We start from the raw sequence: 14,147 nt of genomic DNA, 5'->3' as shown, positions 1-14,147 counted from the left end.
CATGTGCTCCTCTAAAGACTGAGGTCTTGGGTCAGGTCTTCATGTCATTTCCTTTGTGTCTGTATACACTGTATGAACAGTATATATTGTTTTCTAAAAGAAAGATACTGAACCATATCTGCAATTCCATATGTACAGCACCTGTGGCTAAAAAAACGAGGCATGTCGAGTGTTTCTGCCACTGAAATGGATGCCTGAAAATTTGCGGTCAGTGTGGCCAATGGGCAGGTTTGTTCGGATTCCCACATATTCACAGTCTCTTCTCTCTTCTTGCCTGCTTCCTGTCTTTGTATTGTCCGTCAATGGAGCCAAGTGCAGCGAATAGCGCGTTGGGCAATCTGCTATTTCCTTGACAATTAGGCCATGTTTTTTGTGATCGAACACAATAATTAACAGTAGATGGCACTTCAAAACTCAATAAGACCACCGTGGATCACATTTTTTTTTCATTGCTGTGAGTTAATGGTGTGCAAGGCCGTTTGAAAATTAAATACAATAATCATACTTAATCAATGATATAACCCTATTAGCATTGTGATGTACTGTTCCTCAGGCCATTCGAACTATAACACTCCATGCAATAACATGAATGATTGATGTAACATAATACAGGAATTAAATTGCCAGGTCCCCTCTGGAAGATCTCTGACTCACCACTCACATTTTCGATTTGTTTGTCCACTACTCACAGGTAGTATGGAAGCAACTCTGCAAGCTGTCAAAATGTAAAAAGAAGTTGATGTAAATTGTTTTGTGTTTTCACCTTTGAATTAGCGCATCATTAATCATCGTAATACCGTATTGGCCCGAATATAAGACGGTGTTTTTTTGCATTGAAATAAGACTGAAAAAGTGGGGGTCATCTGATATTCGGGCTCTATACATTATCCCCATTCACGACGCTAGATGACGCCAGATACAATTGAAGCGAATGCTGAACTTGACTCCCCAGGCCAAAGCGAGCCCCAGTCACGAAGAATAAAAATAAATAATAGCGGTCAGAAAGAAAAGAGAAGAAAATGATAGAAGAGATAACAGAAAATGGAGAAACATAGCGACAATCTGGAGAAAAGTGGGTCGAAGATCGGCCAGGTTAACCAGCAGCTGAGGAGAAGTTATGATGTCATTTACATTTCAAAAACCAGAAGCCATTCATTTACGAAAGTGATTGCACTTTAGTTTACATATTTAAATGTTCAGATATTAAGATTTGAGGCAAAATAACATGCATAATCTTTTGTTTCAGATGTACTGTAATCTATATATATATTGCGCGTCGTCCCGCACGCGGTCTGTCCTTCCGTCTGTCCCTTTTCAAAACGTACCTACTTCACCGCGCCGCTGCGCGCCGCCACTGCGCCGCCACTGCGCCGCTCAGGCAGTGGCTCACTACGATCGCGCGGGCATCTTAGCGAAAAAATGTTGTCTACCCACAAGCATTGCAATGAAATTGTTAGTTATTTAGTAGAGCTAAACATCTCTTTATTTTCGCGATAAGCAATGAAGATGAACAAAAAGTTGAACCAAGCAACAACACTTTTGTGGGCCGAAGGCCCACCTTACCAGCCTTCCGCAGGAACAAGCTGATGAGCCGCCCGGAGGGCGGCGAACCACCACCTTACCAGCCTTCCGCAGGAACTAGCTGATGAGCCGCCCAGAGGGCGGCGAACCAGCTAGTTATTAATAATAATAATAATACATTTTATTTATAAGCGTCTTTCAAGACACCCAAGGACACTTTACAATAACAAAAAACACAAAACAATACGGGTTGAGCAGCGGCAGCCAAAACGCGCCAGCGTTCACTCAACCCGAAGGTCAGAAAGAAACCACAGGGGAGGGAGAGAGGGAGAAAAAAACCCACCCTCGAACTACCCTCATTTTGAAGATAATTTGACTGAGGCAAAAAATCTCCTGCACAAGCATATGACAGTTACAACAGGTACATACAAGACGGTGAATCAAGGGAATGTATGAGGGAGGGGGTAATGGTGGGGGACTAGCTTCCGTGCATATTTTCATCAGGGGAAGGTCGAGATAGCAGATGTTGTTTTGGTAGCAGGCTGCCCAAGAATTTAAGACAGCCTTGAGTGCGTGGCTTATGTCTCTTTAGTGGCGTCGATCAGCCAAATCCATGATTTCAGTCAGTAATTGAACACGAATTCCGGTTTTCTCCAAGTTGTTGTCCATCCTGACGCTCCAAACCCGCAACAGTTTGAGGTTGAGCACAGTCTGAGTCTGAGTGTTAGACATCCATCCACGTTATGCCATCCTTAGACCGGCAGCCTCGTCCAATAGAGCCGCTCCCGTCGGTTGAATTTTCGATAGATCAGGAAACTGCTCACACCAAACAGCAGCATACCTGTTATCGGAAGGCCGAAAATGTAAATGTCGTCCAAATCCTCAACGGACAGTGTTGACAGGCACACCATTCTCCGCTTCCTCCAAGGATATAGGGTGTACCCAGCAGCAAAAGTCCCCGAGGGGCAAGTAGGCTCCCCACTGCATGCTCTTCACATCGAGAAAATGTTGTTGATGGCATCGAGAGACCAGCCAACCAATTCCATGTTTGTTTTTAGGATGAAAATACGACACGAGGCTATGAAAAGTCAGTCAAAAGACAGCACAAGGACTGAGTGGCAAGCAGGCAAGGGTGGGGGTGGCGTGGGGGACAGCACAGAAAGCAAACGCGTCCGCCTTCGCGAGAGCCAAGCAAGAACTGTTTTTAATAAATTTTTTATACAGAAAATAAAAATTTTCTGTATAAAAATTAATTTGGTGTTCAAAAACTCTTTTTTCAAACTTGAGTCTTGAAAACGAGGGGGTCATCTTATAATCAGGGCCGTCTTATATTCGGGCCAATACGGTAATTTTGAACTATAATGTGGCTCAGCTCCCAGCAGTACTTTTTGGAATGGTAAACCATGATATTTCCATCATAGGGTAAGTAGGCCGGAGAGAAAAAAAGAGAGTGTAACATCATACCATTGCAACACAGTCCACACATGCTAATAAGCTCCACAAAGAAGTTCTTCTTTCCATTGATATCCTCAGGCCTCCCACACAATGAGTGAATGGCTTAACAGTCGTTAAAAAACAAGATTTTTTTTTTTTGTACAGATGGTGATGAACACTTTTTTTGTTTGTCTTTCTCCAGGCACATTTCAGGGCCAGTGGGTTGGAGGGATGCGGCACGGCTATGGTGTTCGTCAAAGTGTCCCATACGGTATGGCGGCCGTCATCCGCTCCCCTCTCCGTAACTCCATCAACTCACTTCGCTCCAGCTCGGAACAAAGTAACGGTACAGCCCTGCTTGACCGGAGTGGCGCAGGAGTTGCTGTTCCTCCCCCTCTTCCTGGTACCTTGTCCACCAGCGTCTCCATGTGCAGTACAGGAAGCAGTGGCAGTAGTCCTGCAGTTTCTCGAGGGGGTTTCGTACTGACGGCGCACAGTGAAACTGATCTCCTAAAGGGCAAGCGGAAGAGCGGACTGTTCAGGAGATCCATTCTGTCCGGGCTTAAACTGAGGAAGTCTGAGTCCAGGAGCTCTCTGGCGTCTCAAAGGTCGAAACAGAGTTCGTTCAGGAGTGAAGCTGGGATGAGTACTGTGTCTTCAGCTGCGTCTGACATCAACTCTACTATCAGGTATGAGATGGCATCAAGAAAAGCTAAGAATTGCGATGCGTTCTGGTTGACATAATAGTACCAAGAAAAACTAGTGAGGACAACTGGCTGTTAATCTGGCTTTCAAAAAAAGACATGGGCCTACAATGCATTTTGGTAACTTCATTAAAAACTCAGACTTTCTTCAGTGGATATTGAACATATTTAATTCATAAATAGGTGAACAACAGGCAAAAAAAATCTGAATCATTATAGAAATAAATTGATTGAGCACATTGTAATTATTGTTATTATTATTACTTTTATGATTATTACTGTTAGTATTGGGCATGCCCTGCGATTGACTAGCAACCAGTTCAGGGTGTGCCCCGCCTACTGGCCAGATATTTGTGATCTCCCCCCCTAGTAGAGTTAGACCATTATGGAAAATTATTTAATTTTATTGAATTATTTTGGTTGAGTTTGACATCACACTGATTAAATGATTATTCATTGATTTCAAAACTGAATTTATTCAACAACCAAAATCAACTACTCAAAACTATCATCCAAGCATCATGCCCATTCATCCTGAAATGTTGAACACGCTATTCTTGAATAATCTATTCTTTTTGTGCAGTACAAAATTAACTTGTAAATGTAATACATTCAGCCGGCCCGGTGGGCCAGTGGTTATCGCCTTGACCTCACAGTACAGAGGTTGCGGGTTCGATCCTGGCTCCATCCTTCCTGTGTGGAGTTTGCATGTCCTCCCCGGGCCTGCGTGGGTTTTCTCCGGGTGCTCCGGTTTCCTCCCACATTCCAAAAACATGCGTGGCAGGCTGACTGAACACTCTAAATTGTCCCTAGGTGTGAGTGTGGTTGTTCGTTTCTGTGTGCCCTGCTATTGGCTTGCAACCGATTCAGGGTGTCCCCCGCCTACTGCCCGAAGACAGCTGGGGTAGGCTCCAGCGCCCACCGCGACCCTAGTGAGGATCAAGCGGCTCGGAAGACGGAAGTTTTCTGCTGAAGCAGGATGGAGTAAAGCCCCAGTTGTATAACCAACATAAAGTCTGGTTTATTAGTCTGTCTTTCACTGTTGCTGTTGAAGTCACATGATTGAGAGGTTCGTTATCAGCACAACAAACAAAACGAAGGCAGCATTCAAGTTGACTATACCCGAAAAAGTTGACAAACGTGAAGCTTCATCGCCACATTATGATGTTCAATAATGCACAGATAAATCACTGCACTGTGTGGATACTGAATGTGTAATAGAGCCTGCCATTGCACGCGATTACCGGTAGCTGTACAACATTAACAGAGGTCAACGGTTTACTCAGCCATGCAACGGCATCTTGTTTTTAAAGTTTGCATACTGTATCGATCCGCTTACAAAATTGTTGTAATCCCCCAGTGATTTTTAAGCTTTCATCTGGCATATGTCACAGAGCGTGTCGTCAATATTTATTCAACAATGTCGGGATCTCTGCCAAAAAAATCAGCCTTGGACACCATATATGGGTCGATTACTCCAAACAGTGTAACTCTGTGCCAGTATAGCGGTTGTAGATCATCTGGCAGGTCATCAAAACACTTTTAAAATGCTAATGCTTCCATCCACCCCTTTTTAAATCTGATTATCCTCGCACGCACAGGGAGTCATGCAAACCCCACACAGGAAGGCTGGAGCTGGAATCAAACCCTGAACCTTTGCACTGTGAGGCGAACGTACTAACCAATGCTCACCGTGCCGCACACGAAAACCTGTCAAACTAATTGATGATCACTGTTAACAGCTGTGTGTAGCGTGCGCAACCTCCCAAGATGGCTGCAATAGAAAAAAAAACGACCTACCGTGCTCAACGACCTAATAATGAAACAGATTTTTCAAGGATTGGGAAGAATTTGCGCTTTTGAGTAGTGCTATCTTACCCGTGCATACGTGTTTCCACAGCTTTTGTGTATTATTTGAAGTAATATCACTCTCAAAGTTGATGCTAATTTCCTCGTTAGCATATGAATGGGATCCTCCATTGACTGAAGCATAGCGATGTTTTAAAAACAAAGCAAGTTTTGTTTTTAAATATACAATGTGGTTAATTCTTTTTGTGAGTTTAGTTTTTCAAAACCTAACTCGGTGTTATTAAACAGCTTAAAGCACGCTAAGGGATGGCAACATCACATACGCTACACACTACAACCCCTGTACTGTAACACGGTGTAATCGGGGTACTTTCACAACGCCGAGAACCTGCGCCATGATGTTCTGCACATTCATCGTTTTTCTTCAATTATATTAATGTTTTGAAGCTTGAGACGAGCCACAATTGAAATCCCAATTTAAATTTTGATTCATGGTCCAGCCGTACTCTCAAGTCAACTTGACATCATTCACACATGGAGGTCTGCCTGCAGTTCCATACAAACTGTAAACCAACTTTGCGTGCCTTGACCTGCCGAAGAGCAGATCAATTTCTCCTTGGGAAAAATGTGGTTGTCCGTGTTCCGCTATATCGAGACTGTCAGCGTGCGATTGGTGGCTGCATTTAAAGAGGACATACATTTAGATCTTCAAGACTTGCATGTGGAAAATTCTGCACTTGTTGAAATCCTCAGCCTCAAATTCCAGGCATTCAGGATTGAGTGGTTTATTTTTAAAGGCACTAAGCAGACTGACAAACACTGCATGCTAAACGCTACTGTCAGCAGCTCTTAACCTGTTTGTGGGCTGAGTGGTTGACAAATGCTTCTGGCCACTTGTTATCGGCAAAGCTAATAGAGGCAGAAACAGATGCACACATGCATTCCCTTATGCTTTTTGTTAGTTGTTTGTAATGAAGGGATGCTGTGACAATTTTCTTGTGTTAGTTGCTGATTAATGTTGCAAAGGGATGGAACATTTCTGGAATTTGCATATTTTCCGTTTGCCTGGATGGGTTTTCTCCAGGGTACTCTGGTTTCCTTCCACTTTCCAAAGACATGCCTGGCAGGCTAATGGAACATTCTAACCTGTCCCTTGGTGTGATTGTGAGCGCGAATGGTTGTTTATCTATGTGTGCCCTGCGATTGGCTGGTATACCCCGCTTACTGCCCAAAGAAAGCTGGGATAGGCTCCAGTACGCCCGCACCCCTTGTGAGGGTAAACGGATAAGAAAATGAATGGCCTGGAATGATGCATACATTTACAAATGTTCAATACCACTTTTTTTCAGATTTGGGGTGGCAGCTGTGCATATCTCTTCTCTTTGTTGTCACTGGTAGTCAACAACAGAAAAAAGCAAAACAAAAATGCTAAATACACTTTGGTCTTAATCCTAATGGATGTCTTGCCATAAAGCGTTCATTTGACCGGGTAAATACAAGTTTTGGGTAACTTTAGAGCCATATTTTCCCTTTTTTTGTTCTTTTTTTTTGTAGGAATCTAAATTGTTCAACATTGGAGGCTACACAGTACATTTACTCCAAGTTTGTGATCCGTGATATTGACAATTAGTCGTTAATTCATTTAAAATTTGTTTAGAAATTTTAAAATTTGACACACTCTACTCAACCCACGAAATAGCCTTGAAAATCACAGATAATAGTCAAAACAAACAGCCTGTGTATTCTTCTATGTACTGTATATATATTGCATGTTATTCTGTATGGTCTTGAAACAGTGTTTTCCTCGAAAACTGAACTTCATGATTAAATTCAACAACATCATCCTAACTAAGGTCATCTTTCTAGTCTCGGAGATGCAGATGCAGAGTTGGCAGCAGCTGATGATGATGTGGACGCCACAGCAACAGAGACCTATTGTGGGGAGTGGAAAAATGACAAGAGGACAGGATTCGGAGTTAGCCGACGGTCCGACGGGCTACAGTATGAGGGGGAGTGGCTCAGCAACAAACGCCACGGCTATGGCTGCACCGCATTTCCTGACGGAACTAAGGAAGAGGGGAAGTACAAGCAGAACATCCTGGTGAGTGGCAAGAGGAAGAACCTGATCCCGCTCCGGGCCAGTAAGATCAGAGAGAAGGTGGACCGAGCCGTGGAGGGAGCACAGAAGGCAGCAGACATCGCACGCCAAAAAGCTGAGATTGCTCTTTCCAGGTAGTTGATTGTGCAAAATAACACGTGATGCTCATTTTCAGCACATCCTCTGCGCAGTTCTCAGGTTGAGGGCTCAAATACGAGCTCAGGCCATCCCGTGTTGAAATTGCATTTTATCCACATGTGGGTTTTCTCTGGCTACTCCAGCTTCCACCCACAATTCAAAAAGATGCTGGGATTCATTCACGATTCGAAATTGTCTGTCAGTGTGAATTTGAGTTTGAATGCTTGTTTGTCTACATCTGCCATGTGAGTGGCTGTGGGCCACGGTCTTACTTCCATCTTGCCCCAAGCTTGGATAGCCTCCAGCTCGCTCATGAATCTCATGAGTAAGCATGTTCAATACCATTTTTTTTTTCAGTCCAATATCAGTGCGGGTAGTCACTCGTTGAGTACTCATTGATACTGAGTGCTAGTGCTTTTTGGACATGAAATTTCATTTGACATCAGGATAACACATTGAGAACAAATCCTTTCTTTCTGACGCAGATGAAGATTTGTTGATGTGTCAAACTGCCACAGTATAGCGCCAACTACAGACGAGGAGGATTTTCAGATTCTCTTTGCCTTCAGTATCGGCGGATGGTATCAGCATCCTTCAGGAGCACAAGATACCTCAAAATAAAGCTTATTTTGGGCCAGTACTGATATCTGGTATTGCTACTCAGCCATGTTTGGATTGTTACATGAAGCATTACATGGCTGTAAAAAAGAAAAAAAAAACGTGACAAAATTAGAAGTACTGACATTTGTTTCTGACACTATGACAAAAACATTTAGTAATGTGTCCGTGTGTATTTTAAATGGTCACTCAGCCCTACATTCCACCTCAATCACTTAGTCCAGTGGTTCTTAGCCTTGTTAGTGGGATCAACCCCAACCAGTTCATATGCACGTTCACCGAACCCTTCTTTAATGAAAAATAAAAATATGATTTTTTTTTACAAATTCAAGACAAAAGACACATTTATTAAAAAAAGAAAAAAAGTTAATAAAATTACATGGCATATGAATTCGCATATCCACACATTCGGAACTAAATATTTTAAATTATTTCATAAAACCAAACAAAAAAAAAAACAAAAAAATAAAAACAAAACTGGTTCTGACTTTACTGGCAACCAGTTCAGGGTGTACCGCGCCTACTGCCCGAAGACAGTTGGGATAGGCAATGGCACGCCCACGACCCTCGTGGAGGGAAGCGGATTAAAAAAATGGATGGACGGATGTTGCGACTATGTAGTGGCGAAATTTATTTCAAAGGGAAATTTTAGCTTTTGAGTCCCTTCACCAAAGTTATAAACATCCAAACTAATTTTAAAGGGGAAGCAAACTAAAATACAGTAATTACAATAATTAGTTCACATGTTCTATGCGGCCCCACTGATTGAAACCTGGGATATTGCTTTGTAGAATATGAACTAATCAACCAGTTTTTATCCATCTCAGGGCATTTGCCACTTTCTGTCGAGATCGCGCAGGGCTCAGGTAATGACCAATAACAAATGTCACATGACCAAACTCACAAAACAGGTGAGCTGTGATTAGTCGTTAGCTTAGCCTTGTGATGTCATTCTCAGTTGACAGCAAGTAGCGAAATGGCCCCTGACATGGATAAAAACTGACTCCCAGAGACGCTGAGCGTCCGATGGACGGGACAAAACCAGCATTTATCCAATGACTTGGCTCATTCCAATGCATTGGGACAACTATCAAGACGCCCAGCGTCCGCGCTGTAGACACTCAGGGTCCACGCAGTTTAAAGCACAGTGAAGCTGCCGGAATGAATGAGAAGAGAGTCGCGTCATAACCAATAATAAGAAGCTCATTCATTCATTCATTCATTCATTCATCTTCCGAGCCGCTTGATCCTCACTAGGGTCGCGGGGGTTGCTGGAGCCTATCCCAGCTGTCTTCGGGCAGTAGGCGGGGGACACCCTGAATCGGTTGCCAGCCAATCGCAGGGCACACAGAAACGAACAACCATTCACACTCACACCTAGGGACAATTTAGAGTGTTCAATCAGAAGCTGATTCGGAAAAAATCTGAGCGCGTTGAAGAGCATATTTAGTCAATGACACACAATTGTACGTACACACATGTATTTCATCACTTATTTTTGGACATTTTAGGGGCAGCTGAGCTTCCCTTGCAGTCTTAGAGCAATTGTCTGTCTAAAATGCACACCGGAGAGAAGCACTTGTTTTTAACACCGGGAGAAGTGAATATCGGGTGTGAAACTTCACAGCCGTGTTTCAGCACAGTTTATAGACAACAGTGACCTGGAAAAATACTGTCCTAAACGCTAATTCTCCCTGTGTGTCATTTTGTACTGTGTACAGGGTTTGATCCATCCTCATCTTGTTGGTTGTGCTTGCCCGCCTTACTGATGGATCAGTGTGACCGAATTGTTTATTATTTTATCTCTGCCCGATTAAGAGCAGGATTACACTTAACGTGGAAGTAGGATTAGGGAGGTTATAGTACACGTCTTAAGACTGCGATGACTCACTTGAAGGGCAATGACACTCGGGTTCATGGCTGTGAGCTCATCTGGTTTATAGAGCAAACAGCTCAATTGGGCAGAACGCTGTTGGGATCACACTGTGGCCGGAAGTCGTTGTTGGAGAGATGCTCGTTTGCTTCCTGACTATTGATGAGGTGTCACAGAGCAAGGTATCAACTCTCCCCAACTTCAGCTCAAGGCCACAAAAAAAGGGCCACAACATCCTATTTCAACTGGCTTGCATGCTTCCATGTGAGTAGTCTAGTGTCACTTATGAAAGCACGATATACAAGCAGTAGTTGATTGAATCCTCCTTCAGTATAAAAAAAGCGAACACTTGAGTCAGAAACTCAATTGGTTAAGTTGGCACAGGGATAACAGACAGTTAAGGAATAAGCTGTTTGTGTCAGGGAGAGGACGAGCCCTTCTCTCACACAAACATCAACACTTAGCCGCACAAGAGACACCCAATCCTCTGGAAAAATTACACTGGTAATCGACGACAATAAAATAATTTCCATCCATATCAATGTGCCACAAGCAATAAGTATAATAATAATAATAATAATAATAATAATAATACATTTTATTTATAAGCGCCTATCTAGGAATCATCATTGGCAAATACAGGGTACCAGGCAAGACATTCAAAATAGGATAAGTCAAGCATATGCAATATTTGACAGATCATGCCTCTGAAAAATCATGTATACATTCTGGACAAACGCAATTTTTTTCACGGACTATATAAACTTCTGTGAGGAGAACACCGTACCCACCAGAACTCTGCGGTGTTTTTCCAACAACAAACCATGGATTAATCCTGACATAAAGACCCTGCTGAAGGAGAAGAAGAGAGCTTTTCGGTCGAGAAACAGAGAGGAACTGAAGGCCGTGCAGATTCGGCTGAGAAGAAAGTTCAGGGAGGGGAAGAAGATATACAGGATGAAATTGGAGGACCAGTTACAGGCCAGCAATGTCACTGGTGTCTGGAGGGGCCTGAAAACCATCTCAGGCCATGACAGCCCAAAGACAGTGATCGAGAAGGACAAGGACTGGGCAGATGGACTGAACCATTTTTTCAACCGTTTCGACCAGTCGTCTGTCCCTTCCCCCAACCACAAACTGCAACCTCTCTCACTGAGGACTTCTTCTCCTCCTCCTCCTCTTTCGACCAGCTCTCATCAACCCATTATGTCACCTGGTTCCTGCCTGTCCGTCACAACTGAGCAGGTAAAGAACCAACTGAGGAAGATGAATGTGAGGAAGGCAGCAGGTCCGGACAAGATCAGTTCCCGGCTCCTCAGGACCTGCTCTGACCAGCTGTGTAACATTGTCCAGCACATCTTCAACCTGAGCCTGAAGCTGGGCAGAGCTCCACAGCTGTGGAAAACTTCGTGCCTGGTCCCAGTGCCCAAGACCCCCCACCCTAAGGAGCTGAACAGCTACAGACCGGTGGCGCTGACGTCTCACCTGATGAAGACGCTGGAGAGACTCATCCTCGCCCACCTTCGACCGTTGGTGAGCCCGTCACTGGACCCGCTGCAGTTTGCCTATCAGCCTGGCATCGGCGTGGAAGACGCCACTCAGTGCTGTCACACTTGGAGAAGGCTGGGAACACTGTGAGAATCATGTTCTTTGATTTCTCCAGTGCCTTCAACACCATCCAGCCCAATTTGCTGGGAGGCAAACTGCAGAACGCCGGAGTGGACCACCATCTCACAGCATGGATCATAGACTACCTCACAAATCGGCCGCAGTACGTGAGATTGCAGAGCTGTGAGTCGGACCGGCTTCTCTGCAGCACTGGAGCGCCGCAGGGGACTGTTCTGGCTCCATTCCTGTTCATCCTCTACACCTCGGACTTCAGACACGACACTCCAAACTGCCACCTTCAGAAGTTCTCCGATGACTCTGCGATTGTTGGCCTCATTACAGAAGGGGACGATCGGGAGTACAGGGGACTGACAAAGGACTTTGTGGACTGGTGCCAGCAGAATCTCCTCCAGATCAACCCTAGGAAAACTAAGGAGTTGGTTGTGGATTTCTGCAGGAAAAAGTCCTCACCAGCACCGATGAACATCCAGGGTATGGACATAGAGAGGGTGACCTCCTACAAGTACCTTGGTGTTCTTCTGAACGACAAACTGGACTGGTCTACAAACACGGACACCCTGATTAGGAAAGGACAGAGCTGGAAACTGAGGTCTTTTTGGGGTTCAGGGGTCACTCCTTAAGATGTTCTATAACTCGGTGGTGGCCTCGGCCATCCATTATGGCATTGTCTGCTGGTCAGGCAGCAACTCAGCCCGGGACAGAAAGAGACTGGAGCGACTGGTCAGGAAGGCCAGTTCTGTCCTGGGTTGCTCCCTTGACACTCTGGAGGAGGTGGGCAACAGAAGGATGCTAACTAAGCTAAAAGCTATGATGGCCAGTCCCTCCCACCCCCTCCAGCCCGCCCTGACAGCACTTGGTAGCTCCTTCAGCCAGAGACTGTTACACCCGCGCTGCAAGAAGGAGAGATACCGACGCTCGTTCCTACCGACTGCTGTCAGGCTAATGAATAAAAAATAACAATCATAATAATAATAATAATTAAATGATGTGAAGGAAAATTGTAAATAGTACTGCGATTTATCCATTTGTGTTCATATTGTATTTAATTGAAAGATGTTTGTTTTTTCTCTTTCTCCTTTCTTCTTTCTACATACATTCTTGCTGCTGGAGGCTGTAAATTTCCCCAGTGTGGGACGAATAAAGGATATCTTATCTTATCTTATCTTAATGTCTTACAAGAACTTTCTCAAGATTACCCAGCAAAACAACATGCATACAAAATTACAGAAATGCAGGTGGGCCCGTACCGGAAAGGTGCTCAGAATCGAAATGACAGCAATACCTTTAAGTTGCATCGTATTGGACCCCAGAGGGCAAATGAAAAAGAGGGAGGATCAACATGGCGTAAGACCATGAAAAAAGCTGGGGAATCATAGAGAAGATGTCCAAGGACAGGCAGAGAAGTGGAGAGAAGTATTTGTTGCTGCCCTATGCGCCAACTAGTACAATGGGAATGACCGACTCAGTGACTGACAGTCAAAATATAAAATTAGACATCTATGGAGACAGGTTAAAAAAAAAAACACCAACAATACCCCCCCCACTCCCCCCCCCCCAAAAAAACACAACATAACATCGAACTCACTGGAGGACAAATGAGAAAACTAATTCAACAACTACAGGCTGAGACACAAACTGCACAGACACGTGGAAGTAATCATGAAGAAGAATCCAGCATCTTTCTTCTGCCATAGCTGCACCTATAAACCAACTATTGAGGAATGGAAAGCAGGGTGCAGCAAGGAGACTCCACACTACCATTTTCACCAAGGCAATTGGAAAACAAAACACAAACTCAAACAGTTTTCCTGGTATGGAAGCTTTGCAAGTGTTTTTTTTTATGTCACTACTTCCACCGAGGAATTGAGGAAAAGCATCGGAATGAAAGCAGCCATTGATAGTGAGTCGGTCATACAAAGGTGGAGATGATACTGGTAATATATTTCTGAAGATGGGATTCAGAGGAACCAATCAAAATTCTAACAAAGTGTTACACACGGATACAATGTTCAATAACTGTTCGTGCACATGTTAAAGGGAGGCCTACATCATTGAGTTACACTTAAATTGACTAATTGACTTGTCACTTGCTCCATCATCCTTGGTTCAGTGTCACAATGAAGTACATATGCGACAACACAGGGGAAAAGTCCATCCGCTGCTCCAGGAAAGACTAAAATCACTTTAGCGTTCCCTATAATCACACTTGTTTACTATGCCGATGCTTCCGTGTGTGCATACGCAAGAGAAGACATGAGCTCAATTAGGAAAGAACCAATCCGACTGACTCTGTTAAGGGCACTCACCACCACATACTCAGCAC

At 44.0% G+C, this 14,147-nt stretch overlaps 2 protein-coding genes across 2 annotated transcripts in view; both read left to right on the top strand.

Moving 5' to 3' along the window:
* The window catches only part of LOC127597714 (uncharacterized), a 108,203-nt gene that overhangs the window by 16,759 nt on the left and 77,297 nt on the right, over positions 1–14,147 (top strand). The window lies entirely within an intron of this gene.
* The window catches only part of jph3b (junctophilin 3b), a 53,556-nt gene that overhangs the window by 21,243 nt on the left and 18,166 nt on the right, over positions 1–14,147 (top strand). The window contains exons 2-3 of the mRNA XM_052060855.1: positions 3,158–3,644; positions 7,335–7,700. Coding sequence (XP_051916815.1) covers positions 3,158–3,644; positions 7,335–7,700 — 853 coding nt within the window. The remainder of the gene's footprint in view (positions 1–3,157; positions 3,645–7,334; positions 7,701–14,147) is intronic.

Source organism: Hippocampus zosterae, chromosome 3 (genome assembly GCF_025434085.1).
Source record: "Hippocampus zosterae strain Florida chromosome 3, ASM2543408v3, whole genome shotgun sequence".
Classification (NCBI taxonomy): Eukaryota; Metazoa; Chordata; class Actinopteri; order Syngnathiformes; family Syngnathidae; genus Hippocampus; species Hippocampus zosterae.
The sequence above is the reverse complement of the archived record's forward strand: the minus strand, read 5'-3'. Positions and strand labels throughout refer to the sequence as shown.